Below are 14789 nucleotides of genomic sequence, written 5' to 3' on the forward strand. Positions count from 1 at the left end.
TGTGTGTTCCTGTTTCATGTGAGACAAGTGTAGAGAACGGAAAAAGGGGGACGAGGAACAGAGGAACAGCATTCTCTTGAATTAGAGAGCGCCGCCTACGAAAGAGCGCAAGTGCTGCGCGGCCGTGACTCATCCGATGCGAATCAGGACCACGGTGCGGTGTCCCCTGATACAATGGAAGACTAAGAACGGAGGAAGGCACGGCGCGTCATGGCTGCAGAAGGCCAAGCAGCAGAAAAACCGCTGCAGGAGGAAGGGGTGGGCAAAGCCAGAGAGGGGACGAGCGAGAAGCTGGCCGGGCGAGGAAGCTCGGACACAGCGAGAGAACAGGAAGACACAACGAGCGACGTCAAAGACGAAAACAGGAAAACGTGTGGAGGCGAAACGCGCGAGCTGCGAGTGTGGCGGCGTTTTCCAGCTGTGCAAATCTGCAGGTGACAGCCCGGAAAAAGCGTTAAACAAGGGACGCTCGAGGCCGGAAGACCGCTTTTAAAAGGTTCAGCTGTGAGTGTAGCGTCAGAACAAAAGGTGCAATGCCGTCAGAAATAAAGAATTTTGGCGGCTCTGGAGCTGGAAACGGTGTAGGCCAAGAGCAAAGTATGTGAAACGACCCGAGAGTGACACCGGTTGCCGACTTGGAAGGCAGCGAGAAAGAGACACACAGGAATTAGTTGCCGTTTCCGTCCATTGACGCCCGTGTGAACCGCCCTTTCCCCCTGAGATGTTCTCTTCTCCGTAAAAAGGAAGAGTAAGCGGTGTAAGGAGGCCGATGTGGCTCAGGGGCAGAGCGTTTCCTTATTTTCTCGGGCATGCATGGCTGTCTCCATATGCATGCGCGCGCTTTCTGATCTCGACCCAGCCGGACGACCGGCGCGGTGGTAACAAGCGGAAACTCGGGATTCCGCTGTATCGTCGTTGCAGGTTTTTGTTTGAGCTCAAAGTCTGTGAATTTAAGGAGCTGGTGTCTTGACAAAGCGGTTGCGAGGGAACGGAAGGTTCGACTTTAGCGCTGAGCCTGACACACTATCCGCGAATCGGAGACGACGCTCGGTGAGAAGCCTACGAAGACAACCGGATGGGAGCGCCTCGGGTCCTGTGTCTTATCCGGGGCATCGGGTAGCCTGAGAAGCTGTTCGAGCGCTGGGAAATAAGGGATTCATACCACCGTTCGCCAGCTTTCCTCCTGAAGCTCGATGGTTTTCGTCCAGCCAAGTGTTCGTTTTGCGATCGAACGGATCCGGGATGGCGCACAGAAAGGCTTCACGGGCGCGCGCAGCACAGTCGAGACAGCCGCTTGTGTTTCCCTTCGACAGCTGATAAACATTGCAATTGTGACGTATCTTCTCGGCGACTGGGTTTCTGGGGTACTTTCGCTGCAAACCGCACTGTGCTTCAGGGAAGACGGGAAGCTGTTCTGTCAGAGCTGCGAGCTTTTTCCCGGAAATCTGGAGCACTTTTCCCGTCGAGCCGTGTCGCAAGATCGGGGTCCACCTCTCTCGACATCGTGGCACGTGTCGATGCATGCATGCATGCATGCGTTCTTTTTTGTACGTCTTGTGAACAACGAAACAACCAGGGCGTCTCTCTTGTCAACAGATTTCTAGCATTGGTGTGCTTTCAAAGGCGTTCGCTTCAGTTTCACTTCTGTTCCCTGGGACACTCGTTCGTGTGCGTGGGGGGAGGCAGGCTTTACCTCCTCTCTTCCTCTTTTCTGCGGCGACGTTTCCTTGACTATGAATGCCCTCTCCTCGTCTTGTTCCTCTTCCCGTGCCGTGTGTTCTTGCATTCCTGTGAGATTCGGAAAGTGAGCCGGAGATAAATCTCGTTTCAGGGATGCCTACATATGAATAAATACGCTTTCGCATATGTAAGAGATACGTGGAAGGACACGGCGGCGTCCCAGCTGAAGATGTCTTCCAGCGGGGTTGTCGCGCCCTTCCGAAGACAGGGAAACCTTGCCCCAGTCCTTTTTCCTCGTGCATACCATATCGCAAATGTACTTTCGTCTCTTTCGAACCACGGTGTTCCTAGGGGGGCCAGAATGCCTGGCTCACCAGCAGCAATGCTACGCCCCAGCCCAGGTTCACCGCATCCGTTTGTCTCTTGTGCACTCCAACAACGCCGCACAGCGTACCGCAGTCGTTTCTACAGAAGGTCACTGACGTATTAAGACTCTTTTGGGCGTTCGCAAGCACAAAAACCTCCACTTGCTTCCCTACGCATGGAGATCTAAACACACTTCTCTGAATGTCTGGTCCACTGCCACAGAGTTCTTATCGCCCCGCCCCCTCACGGTCAGTATGCGTATCCGAGACCTTCCACGCCTCACTGGTGCTCTGACCATTCCAACTCGCTAGCTCAGGATTCCTCGTGAGTGGAAACTTCCCGCTGTCTCACCTGCCGCGTCGTCTCTGTCATGTGGGCGCCGGTCTCGTTGGAGCGGACCCTTTTCTTGGCACTCTCTTCGTATCTGTGACGCGGAGCAACTGCTTTGCCGAAAGGCATCCTTCTTCCAATTTTGTTGATCTCAAACGTCGCCATGGCTCATATGCCTCTGTATGTCTAGACGTACACACAGGGAAACAAGGTGTCTCTGCCTGTAGGCATATGTATCCATAGCTCGTACTCACACACGCCCTTCCCCGGTTACGTGCAAACCTCCAAAATTGAGTGGTCAATGGTTTTTTGGAACCGGAAGGAGCCGCTGTGTGTGGCCTCTAACCGAAATGATGTTCACGCCGGAATGGCGGGGGTCGCTTTTCGTCGGTCATTTTCTCCGTGCTGGAGTGCCCGTCTCGGTCTCTCCCTTCTTCTCTTGCTTCACCTGGCAATGCTGCTTACTGGCTGCACTCCATGCGAGTCCGCCTCTTGCGCAAAGCTTCCCGTGCCTTCTTCGCCCTCTGTGTCGCACTGTCAGTTCGCTCTAACGCACTCCAGGAAGTCAGCAAACAGCATATCGGCTCAACGAGACGTTCGAACCCCGCCTCAGCCACTCTTAGCTTTTGGCAGTCTTCGGAGTGTCCCCGGATCGTCGGTCTCGCCTGAAGACGCCCAGCGCCCCCCTGGGCTCTGCGACCGTCCCATGCTTGATTCTCCCCGTGTTTTCGGTAGCCTGGATAGCCCCCTTGCGCCGTCCGAATATCTGAGTGCATGCAGTGGTTATCTCTGCCCTCTTCTCTTGGGACCAGACAAATTTCGAGGACGTTCTGTTGCCCAGAGCTCTTGCTCGCGTGGACAGGATGGGCGTAGGCAACATTCGTCGTTCCTCTTTCTTCGGGGAGAGAGAGGAAAGAAGTTGCGAAAACAGGATCGTCTGTTCGCTGCCAAGTGTCCCCTGCTCAACGTGGTTGACTTCGCCCGTTTGCGGGTTCCACCTTTGACTGCGGAAGCACTCTTACAGCGCGAAGGTTCAAGTGATAGTGCGGCGATGCAGATCCACGCGTCTATCTCAGCAGCAGAACGTGCGAGAGCTGAGGAAGAAGAAATGCGAAAAAAACGCACCCGTCGCGGATCTCGACAAGTTGAAGAAGGTCATGAACTTCCACCAGCTTCTTCCGTGACTCAACTAAAAAACTACCATGCTCTCCTGTACTATGCAACATGGGACAGCCGCTGCCAGGCCCTCACCAACGCCCTTGCCAACCTCGCGTCTGTCGCGTGCCCCACGCTGTTTCCCTTGCCTCCGACAGGGCTGGGCGGAACGGCAGAAAGTGGAACTGTAAGACGAGCAGGTGGAGACCAGGACGGTAGTAGCCACGCTGAAGACACAGAGGCGGGGCCAGCCGTGTCTGGTGAAGCTCCTGATGGGGAGAACGGCGAAAAGGTTGAGGAAGAGAGAGAGGGCCTTCGAGATATACTCGATTCTTGCATTCCCTGCTGGCTACCTGTCACGGGGATCTGCGTGTCAAACAGTCTTGTGATTGCGGCGGGAAGGCGCGCCCTTCAGAAACAGGCGCGCATGCTGAGCAACAAGAAACAGCTACGGCACCATGAACGAGCTCTTCACCTCATGATTTCTGAAGGAATCTTTTACGGCCATGGTGATCTCCCAGCACTCCAGGTATGGAGGCGCGAGGGAGGACGTGCGGAAAGGGGTAACGAAAATGCGTATTCAAGACCGTTCGCACTTCCGTCTCTTGGTCTCGACTCTTCTGTGTTGGGGGACAGTTCGCTAGTGCCAGGACAGAATCCCAGTCAAAGTAGCGATGCACGGAGGGACGGAGAGGCTGCGGTACGGAGCCTGCCTACCGGAACGGGACGTGATGGAGATCCAAAGATGAATCTGGATCGCCCGGCCGCAGGTCCGCGTGACCAGGCCGACTGCCGCTCAACGTGGAGAAAAGTTTTCGAAGTTCGCGGCTTCGGGCCAATTCCCCTGATGCAGCTAGCTGGGGGTGATGCCAGCGCTTGGAAGGAAGAAGAGAAACTCATTCTCACGCGGGCTCTCCTACATAAGTCGGTAGACAGTGATGGCTCCGCACGCCCACGTGAAGAAGGAATTCTCTCGGCGGGGCATGGCGGCTTCCTCAGTGGCACAGGCAGTGCTCAACCAGAGGAAGATGATTTGCGAGTCTGGCTGTCGCAGCTGAGTTCCATCTACCAGTACCACGCCATGCGAACGCTTTTGCAGCGCCTGAGGCGTGCGGAAGACGAGTTCCCCGAATTCCAGGAGTTCAACTTGAGAAACTATAATCCGCGCCTAGCTAAACTCAGAGGCCTGCTTAAAGACTGAGTAACTTGGCCTTAAACGAGGGGGCACGGAGCGGTGGAGACACAGTACTGGAGCCATACGTAGGAACAACGAAAACGGTGCAAACCACGAGAGGGTAACGTGTTCTCCTATGTCGGGTTGCATCTTGTTGCAAGGTGAGCCGACAGTTATTTAGGCTTTAAACAATTGGACCTTGAAAAGTGGCGATGCCGATGCCGAACGAAGAACAAGGCTACAACTGGCAAACGAAGTGGGCTATCAACACATCTTGGCTTTCGTCTTCCGCTTGGGTTGTTCGTGGCATAAGAGCGGAGAGCTTTCAACCCCTTACCATCGCCTGCTCTCCAGAATGTTACGGTAGATATTCATATCCAAGTGAAGAGGTCTTCATTGTTTTAGGTCAGAAGTGAAGCCCCCTTTTCCTGCAAGTGAGTGTGCGAGACCAAGCAAACCCTCACAGAGGACCTGAATCGCTCATAGTCGTCATTTGTTTGGTTGATGGCTGTACGAACTGTGGATGGACAGCATCAATGAGCCACTTGCCCGATGAGAAATTCAAATCATCTGGCTGCAGCACACTTCTGGCAACGGTCCGTGGAAGTTCTTCGCGTGGCGCCTTACACCATCAGGAAAATTCACAACATACTGTATGTGCACGCTGTTATCTATCACTCCTCAGGGTAGTGGTGACCAGCTAGTCGCTAGTTAACAGATAGGAGGGCACTCCTGTGTAGGATTACCACTTGATAGAGCTGCTGAGATGACGGATGTGTAGTATCACTCACAGCACAGATCCTTTCTTGAAGTGTATGTCCCCAAGAACCCGCTCGTATACACGGGAGGGAACGGGGACCGACGAAGCAGCCCGGGACGGAGTCCTTGGTGTATCTTCAACGCGATAAGTGTGTTCGACAGTTTAGCGCTCGCGTATGTTCGTCCAAAGAGCTGTGCGACGCTAGTATGAATGCATCTCAGTCGGAACTCGTGTTCGTTCCTCCCACCCTGCCTTGTGCCAGGAAGTCATGCGTTTCGTATGTGGCCTAATGCTGCGGTGTACAGCTTCCATTCAAAAGAGTATCATCAACTTTTCTTCGTTCAGTTGCAGCGTACTGTCCGTGGCTCTCCGAATTACGAAAAAAAGTCGGGATTCCAAGATAAAAGGAATCTTTAGACGGAAGAGGAGTCACCAGTTAGAAGCAGGAAAATGTGCCCCGATTTTCGCAACGACTTCAGAAACTCATCGTCGTGCGAGATGGTGGTGGCAGGACAAATGTTCCTTCGTATACAAAAGAAGAGACGTGGGCTGCGGCCTTTGACAAGCCTTTCTTGCACGATCATTCTAAGTAGTCTTCTGTACGTCTGGGAAATTTACAGACCTCATGTAGGTGGTTTGTCTTCAATATACTACTTCAGAAGCAGTCCTCCTTCAAGTGCTACGGTCGCTGTTGAATGTCCGCTGTATCGCACCCGAGAGCCTACTAGCGGCATTGGGTTATCTCGGTCAGTGACCAAGCACTGGCCCAAATGCAACTTCCCGAAGGCCCAATTAAGCCAACTGTTGAAGAGATGTCCGCGCAGTCACAAGATCTACCCTTTGTTCGGGTTGTTACCATCACAATCATCAACTTGCTAATGTGAAACACGATTAGCTGAGATAAATGCCTTACCTGGTGCAGGTCCATCTGCATTTGGAATCCTTTCTTCACCTGTCTGCTGCTTCTCCAGATTTCACCCCATAACCGCTGCATCTGCTGTATCCCTTATTGATGCCCCCACAAAAGGGCAAAAACTACGCCCGAAACTCAACGAATATCTCTTCACCTCACTACCCCCCCCCCCCCCATCTCTTTGTGAAGTATGTATCTGTCTCTAAGCACGGATGGGGAGGGGGTGCGAGGACTGTGGTCGCCCGATTCATTAGTGTGTGTCGAACGAACAGAACATCTGTGTATGGCCTCGGGTCACCGTTAGTCATTGCACACTGCAAATATGGCTTGTTTTGCAGAAATCCCTTTGGGAAATCATCGTTCTTCTACCCGAGCCTATGCCCTTTCTTCAGACTCCTTCCCGATGTCCGTCAGTTTTCGAGCACCTATGGTGGTCATCGGAATCGCCCGACGAGGCGGCAAGCCGGCCATCCTGCCGGGCCAGACAAGAATGAAGAGCCGTCTGATGTCCACGTCTTCTCCAAGCAGCAAAATGGCTAGGAACGTGTGCTTTTCCTGTCGTCGGAGGTTTCGACAAGTCTCTTCTCAATCGCTGTCAAAGCTCAGCTTCGACCGGGCACCTTACTGCCAGAGTCCACAATACTGGATCTCGCAAGCAGGATTGGGCGCCGCAAACTGCTCAGGGCATCTTGCTCGTCAAGCTGGTAACGCTCGACCGTGTCTGACAAGCGTTTTCCCCGATACCGTTCCTTGTGCAATAGGTACAAGTCAAAACTCAGCGTAACGTCTTCTTTTTGACCCGATGCTGGAGCGGCATACACGAGAGGTATCGTTTGAGCCATCGTATTCAGAACGAGTCACTACACTGCACGCCTATGCTTTTTCGTCTGAGACTCTCCTGTCTGCGTCGCTGTCGGCGCAAGACAAAGTCTCAACGCTCGACGACGCGCTGCTCTAAGACACGATCCGGCGGTCGCCCGGCATCCTATACGTTCTATCCCTCCCTAGTTTCGTGCAAGTTTTGGGGACTCAAGCTAATTTCTCTCCTCAAGTTTGCGGCAGCGTGCCCTGTTTATGCAATATGCTGCTTCAGTCTTTTCTGGCCCTCGCGGTGTTCCTTCAGTGACACGTCGTCCCCCAGGGCACTCACCTCAACGCTAGCATGTGCTGTGTCGGGCCGCAATGTTTCCTATTCTCGCACGTGTCCAGTCATTGCTGCCGAAAGTGTGTACAGCATCACTGTCGTTTCTTCCTCGGGTGCATCCTGACTTCCCCCAGCTATCCTTTTTTCGTAGAGAACGCAGTGGGTACCACATACAACGAGCGTGTATTATGTCGCTGCTTCTGGGAAGCTGTCTATAAAACAAAACAAGCCGGAAACCCGGCATTTTATCCGGTCGGGGGACCCAGCAGGAGTCACACATCGGATCGATAGTCAGGATCTTTTACCGTGGGGAGGTATTCTGTCTTTGGCGTTATACATCCTTAAGAGTTTGCGTTTCAATCGCTTTTCTTCATGATGCCGACACCAGGCGGCAGTAGATAAAAAGTACCCACAGAATGGCGGCCTCCGGTTCGGCAGGGGGGGAGCCAGAGGGAAATCTGCCGCATCCCCCCCAAGCAGTCCTTGCTCCGCCTTACCGAGTGACGGCCAGTCGTAGCATACAAGCAGAACATCTGCTGGACTGCATTCCCGATGGGTACTCGCGCTTGTCTCGGGCTTCGTCTGTCCACTTTCAGGAAGGAAACGACAGGGTGCTCGGATTCTTACCATGCTACCAACAGGATCATCGGACACCTATCATTACCCTCTTCGTATGTTGGCTTCTGCAAGTGACTCTTGCGGCGATTTGTATGGTTGCAGTGTTGGTACTGGTTCTTTTTCGGACTAGACCTGAAAGGGACGTTCTAATCAGACGATCGTCCCAGGCTGTCGGGCTCATCTTCCTCGCGTTGCTGCTTCTGCTTTGCGTCATCCCCACCTCCTTATGCGGATACATTAGTTTGCGTTATGCAGAGCCGCGGCGGCTCCGTGCCTGCATAGGCATGCAAGTGACACAACTCATTGTTGCTGCGTCTCTTGCTGGGTTCCTAGTCTATCTGCTTCCACCAAAGAAACAAATCAATCTCCCATTGGAATACCTTATCGCGTCCACCGCAAACCTCCTGTTGGCTGTTGTTATCACTGTAGCACTGCACTACTGCAATGTCCTCGCTCAGGCGTATCGATCGTTTCTCGACCGACTCGCTGATACGGTTCTCGCCGCTCCAACGGGATATAACACCTTTGAACCGCCTGAAGGGTACGACACTGGGATTATCACCTCCCCTGCGCGAGAGTGAACATCGTTGAAACGCGTTTGTGTCAATGAGTTTGAAGGAAAGACAGAAGTGGTTGCGGCGCAACTCATTGCCTAGGCCTAGAGCAGGCTAATTACCCATTCGAGAACTACTCATAGGTGACTCTGCGGTGATACCTCTCCTCCAACAGCAAGTGCCGAGATGCTTACTCGCACTCAAAACTGGATTTTCCGAAGCCGAGGTATTTGACAGAACCAACAAAAAGCTATATGATAGGGTGGTCACTTGTGTCGCTGCACGCGGATGATCATCGTGAGGGGATAAGAACTTCTGTGTGCAGTGTCGTGCGGCGCTTTGAGAGAGGTGGCGCCACGGTCCTAAACGAACGCATCACTGGCACTCGTGCTCTCACCTCCGAGGTGAAGCTTGTGTGCATGCCTGCCGGAAGCAAGCGGACATACAGTGCTAATCACATTCTCGTTTGAATGCTTCCTCATGTTTCTAACGGTTTAGTAAGTTAGATGCAATGGTGGCAAGCGAGTAAGGTCTCGTTTCTGTGGAAAGTGGTTGTATAACGACGTGTATGACGCATCAACGACGAAATGATTCTCATGTGTGCTGCTTTGGGGATAGGATCCCAAGTCGTGAAGCCATGAGCCAGTTCATCTACCGTACCACTCGCAGTTTATGTAAGAGGACCTAAGTACAGTGTGTTATCAGGTATCTCCAGCAAGCATGCGCGACCGATGCCGGTGCCCGTTTATATGAGGGGACGAAAAGGGAATGGGAAGATGCTTCTAAACCACACTCGTTCCGCTTCGGTAACTTGCACAAAAAAGTCGCGTGTCCACCCCGCTGGTGAACCACCCGCGACAGGAAGCATCAGCAGGTCTCGGGCAGTGTTCAGCCAGCTCGCCGTAGGCGGCCGCAGCACTGCCTCAGTGCTGCGACTCCCCGTGGAGTCGGGTTACTTTTTCGTCCAATCACGTATTCAAAAGACGGCGAGTCACCGCGATAGGGACGAACGTCTAGGTCGGCAAACACTTCAGTATCAGCCGGCATGGCAAACTGGTTTCCCTTGAAAAGCAACATGGACAAGTTCAATGTAGTGATGTCGTCTGCTCACACACTCATGGCAAAAACCAGCAACATCATGTTTCTGCCTCGCGTGTTATGCCCCTCGAAAAACTAGAGGAGACCCTGAGTCAATGACGCAACCGAGGCGGTACTTCATGGACAAACTTTCCTTTAGGACTGGCTCGTGCTGTAAGGCAAATCCACAATTGCAGTGACCACAAACGGGCCAATCACTGGAAACGAATAAACTACAGGACAGCTTGCCGGACGAGCACAATTGAAACGAGTGGCAGCCGCGTTGAGCCCGTCCGGACAGCACGGTGGTATTTCGTCGAGTTCGCATGGAAAGCGTCTACAATATGACAGAGCACTCAAACGCTCCAGTTCGGCCTCCACAAGCAGACGTAGAGTGTCACCAATGCGCTCACCACCGGGTTCCTGCATTACATCCCCCGAGTTCATGGTGTCCATCTCGTCCCTCAATTTAAGATTTCGGCCTTCTTTCAGGATGAAATCGTTAACCCTGGCTTGCCACATTTCACTGGCAACGGCGCACAGTGCCGCTTGAACTTCACCAGTAATGCTTTTCTGAGAATATGCCTCAAGTGCAGCCTGGTTGCCTGTGGGTATCCTGAGAACTGGCACATTGCAACTGAAACTTTGTAACAAGCAGTCTGTCACAGCAGAAGAGAAGGCGATATTCCACACTTTGTGGCACCGGCTGGCCTTCACAGGGGCAAGCCAACGTCCCTTGGATGTCTCCACGAATCGGCGCAGCGTCTCCAGTGCGCTTGTTACTGTAGTCGCGCCGGGTGAGTCTTCCCCTGTTAAATTTCTTTCAGCGCTCGGTATGAAGCTCTCCAAAGGGAATGTTCCTGGTCTGTAGGACCGTTCAGCACTGTCCACATTAGCCACAAGCAAAAACCATCCAAGAATTACTTTGCTTACAGACCTATGGAAGCCTTTGTCAATGCTCTGATTGCAAGAGTCGGAAGCTAATTCATCTTCGTTTAGATGGCACGCTCCAAACCCAACACCTTCCGAAGACCGCGTCTCTGCAGGCGTACCATGATCTTCATCACTCCAGCATTCCCCCAGGTCAATAATTGCGTCGCTGGCATCTGCATGCCGTTCCCGGCAGTCGGAGGAATCAGGCAAGGGTACATGGTGACATACACTGAAGTCGGTTTCTTGCTGAACTTGTGCAATCGCCCTAGCCTGAGGATACACCAAACCGCTGATCAACGCCTTCCACATTGAGCGTTCTCCTGCAGTGTGGGCAGCGGGATTGCAGCAGCTGAGCAGCGCAATTGCTACGGAGAGCGTCTGGCCCTGGCTCATGAGTGGGACGGTTGATGAGACTGCCAAGATCAGACGGTCCATCAGAGAACCGCTTACGTCTCTCAGTTCGGTTGCAGCGGTCACGAGCGTCTTAGCGCCCGCCGCGCCCCACTTGGACAGTCGGTCTTCTTTTAACCCGTCAATGGTATCAAGGATGCTGCGGACAATGAATGGTGCGATATCCAGTGCCACGGCGATGCCGTTGCTAGAAAAGACGTAAACCACGTGTAAGGCGGCAAGTTTCTCGTCTAGCTCCAGATCGGGAAGACGCCTCGAAATCTCCACAAGAATCTCTTGAGTAGTATTCTCCTCGGATGCGTGCAGAGTCACGAACGCAGAGGCAAGTTGAATGAAGGTTCGATTTTCTAGTTTGTAAAGCCGGTTTGTCACGCGGGGTGCAATTTCTTGTACCAAAGTTTTGGCGGGGCTTTGCAGCTGTGGCGCTAAAGCAACGAGACGCTGCAACGCGGTTGCAAGTGCAGCCAACTCTCTGATACCACACCCGTGTGCGCGGAAGCGGCTCCGTATCTGTAAGAAAAGATTCTCTGCATCGGAATGCCCAAGTTTAGAATGAAGCCGAATTAGTGCTTTCGTCGTGATTAATACATCTGTGTCATTCATCGAGGACAGCAGCTTCGACGCATGAGTTACAATGGCGCTCCTCAGCGACTTTGGGTGTGGCAGTCTTGTTAACGCGTTCAAAGTGAGCGATACTTCTCGCGGTCCAAGATCATGGTACAGCCTGAAATCTGAATTGGCTTGAGGCATTCCGATGCTTCTCGATTGCCCCCTGTGACGCCCGCTAGAAGCGTCTTCTCCGGCAGCGCTCGGTCTTGCTCGGCTCTCTGATTCAGAATTGCCAGAGCATCTAGGCTGTGTAGCACCACGATACTGGGAGCTTTGAGTTTCCGCTTCGTGGCGTGACCCAGTTTCGAAACCATCCTTTGAGGCAACTCTCCTGCCTGCAGCGTCTCCTGCTGCGTTGGCCTTAACACCACCAGTGCGCTTCTTCCCCTTTACTGCAGATCTGGTCTCTTCCAAATGTGTCAGAAGAGCACACGCAAGATGTGGGTTATCGAACTGCGCTTTCTGTATGCAATTCAGCAAGACTGCAACGGCGCCGGCATCCAACTCGGTAATCTTTGGAGGCAATCGCGGAAACCCTGGTTGATACTCTTTGCCGATGTACGCTCCCTCTCGAAGCAACTCGTCCGTGATGGCGCGGTACACGGAAACGTCGTGAATGTCGAGTTTGGAGTACGCAGCAAAAAGCGTGACAAGCTGAAGCGCTGATGCCTGAGAGAGAACAGCAGGTATGTTGTCCGCAAGGGCGGCATACAGCTCGAGATCCTTTACCCCAAGTTTCGCAAAGGCGTTTGCGACGAGCGCGATGTCCTGCGCGTTCATTCGTTTCACCAACGCAGTGCTCGCATGTCCTTCGTGATCACCTGGGTTTACTCCTTCCCGTTCAACTTTGCCGGCAAGTCCATCTGTATGTTCGCCCCCGATGTTACTAGAGTTCTCGCCTACACATGCAACAAGCTTTTCTCCTCGTGCAGGATTCGAGACTTGTAGCGGGTGTGGAACCGAAGAGAATGACATCGTTGCCGTGCAATACGGCTCTTCATTCTTGCCGTACCGTCCCTGTTGGGGTAGAATCGATTCTGTGGAAGGCGCCCGCAGGGTGTCGGGGCCTGAAACTGTGAAAATGCTGTCGTGTGCATTCCCCTCAAAGCCTCTACCTGCGGGCGTCCTGATTCCCGGCTCAGTCATCTCCACATCCTTAAGCACGATTCCTGAGCGTTGCGGCACTTGACACCGGAGGGATAGGACAGTCCCTGCATGGACATCACTCGAAAGATCCTCGAGCCTTTCTTCACCGCATTGCACCGGTTCTTTGTTTATCCCGCCAGCACCCAACGGCTCTTTTGCCGATTCCGGAGAAAAAGGGGAATTGGTACCGGCCCCAGTAGGCGGAGTGTCTGCGCATGCTGGAAGGCGACATGCGATCCCTTCGTTTGAAAAGGTACCATAGGTGGTGTGTGCCTTCTGGCCGTAACACTTTCCAGACACAGACATTTCACCTCTCTTAAGCTTGGCATTAAGAGCCGACGGTACAAGGAAGTCTTCAACACCGTCTTCCCTCCGAAATGCGTTTCCTGTATCGCGCAAGCCTCGTGCAGCAGGACCGCCTTCAGAGCTCGAACCTGCTTCCGGCTCTGACACGTTGGGGGAGTGTCCCCACACAGGTAACGCTGCCTTCTTTGGCGTTGTGGTAGCAGGCGTCCCCTCGTCGCCACATGAGGTACCAGGCTTCTTCGGTGACGCGTTCCCCCGGGACAGAGAATCTTCCGCCTCCACAGGAGAGAGGTCAAACCCGTCAGTGTTGCTCCCTTGGAGACGCTGAGTTTTCTGCTGTTGAGCTGTGCTGTTGCCTAGAACAATGAGATCTGCAGCCTCTCGAAGAAGCCTTCGATTGACTACACCAACATTAGCGAACGCATTTAGGATCAACGCCAAGCCTTTCGCGTCAACAAGGGGCAGCAGTGGAAGGAGGCTCTTTCCGACAGAGCGCCAGAAAGGCTTGTAGACAAACTTCTTTTTTGCAAATAAACCCAGAAGTGTCGCGGCATCTCCAGCGGACACTTCGCCGCGAGCAAGACCCTCCTGGACCTTTTCAGCCGCCTGGTACATGTCAACAAGGCTATTTCTCTGGACACAAGCCCTCCTCGCCTCTCGAACAAGAGTTGACCGTACTGGGGGGAGCTGCTGCTGCCCGCGTCCGCCCGTATCCGCCTGCAGTCCTTTGCCATTGTCGTTTCCTTCGATTCTGACTGTTGATACGAAGTGACCGACATGGAGGAAGCTGTTAGGGGTTAGACAGGGGCGGCGGTTCTGCGTACGAGCGACCCAGAGGCAGCGACTCTCCGTAATTCCCGCACATAGTAGTGTGGACGGCAGCTGAGCCCGCATGAGGCACCACTCGGAAGGAGACAGGACCCGGGATGTCTGGGAGGCGCGGCTTGAGCTCCAGCGAAAAGAATGAAGAAGTTACAATAAACTCCCAGATCAAAGGCGGCAAGGCAATCAGTGGGGGGCACGAGAGAGCGAAGCCGAATCCAGAGAAGATTTTTCAAATCGATGCTAGATATTAAGCGGGGATCCAGGGGACCTGAACGGGAATGTTCGTTTCCCTGCCCTGATGCACCCAAGGACTGTCTACCGGACTTCGAAAGGAAAACACATTACAGTAGCCATCGTAACGTATCACGGAACGGACTTGAGATTGACGCTTCTCTTGTATGAACGAGCGAAACGAAGTATTGCCTGCATCTCGCTTCTTGCTTGAGAGCGAGCGTACAGTGCGGGGGCCAGCGAAAAACAACGCCCCCGTAAGTTGGGAAGGGCAGAATTACAAACGGGGGAACTGTCCAGTAAAGGTGTAAATCTGAGCGTTCGAAAGTCTACCATATCTGTTGCAGTAGTTGCCCCTGTGAGGCAACGGCGAAGCCGGTTCCCTGGAAGCAGTCCCTGCATATAGGCTATACGGAGGGTGCCATCCGATGAGGTGAAAAGTCAGATTGCGTCAAGAATCGGTTATACGCTGAGCCTGCAACTCCACCGAACGATCACGTGGACCTCACACGTGGAAGGGGGGGGGATCCGCTCTTTTCCGAGCTTCTGTGCGCCAC

General features: G+C 53.4%; 3 protein-coding genes across 3 annotated transcripts; 2 read left to right on the plus strand and 1 right to left on the minus strand.

Annotated features, from left to right (window-relative positions):
- Positions 1 to 3484: 3484 nt before the first annotated feature.
- On the plus strand, positions 3485 to 4732 carry NCLIV_028770 (hypothetical protein; the record flags this gene model as incomplete). The annotated part of the gene is made up of 1 exon (XM_003883071.1): positions 3485 to 4732. One exon carries the CDS (start codon positions 3485 to 3487, stop codon positions 4730 to 4732), a length of 1248 nt encoding a protein of 415 aa, XP_003883120.1.
- Positions 4733 to 7938: 3206 nt separating this feature from the next.
- Positions 7939 to 8721, plus strand: NCLIV_028780 (hypothetical protein; the record flags this gene model as incomplete). The annotated part of the gene is made up of 1 exon (XM_003883072.1): positions 7939 to 8721. The coding sequence occupies one exon, from the start codon at positions 7939 to 7941 to the stop codon at positions 8719 to 8721; it is 783 nt and encodes a 260-aa protein (XP_003883121.1).
- Positions 8722 to 9582: 861 nt separating this feature from the next.
- NCLIV_028790 (conserved hypothetical protein) lies at positions 9583 to 13791 on the minus strand (the record flags this gene model as incomplete). The annotated part of the gene is made up of 3 exons (XM_003883073.1): positions 9583 to 9797; positions 10185 to 10376; positions 10824 to 13791. The coding sequence occupies 3 exons, from the start codon at positions 13789 to 13791 to the stop codon at positions 9583 to 9585; spliced, it is 3375 nt and encodes a 1124-aa protein (XP_003883122.1).
- Between the last annotated feature and the right edge of the window lie 998 nt (positions 13792 to 14789).

This window comes from Neospora caninum, chromosome VIIb, assembly GCF_000208865.1.
Source record: "Neospora caninum Liverpool complete genome, chromosome VIIb".
In the NCBI taxonomy this organism is placed as follows: domain Eukaryota; phylum Apicomplexa; class Conoidasida; order Eucoccidiorida; family Sarcocystidae; genus Neospora; species Neospora caninum.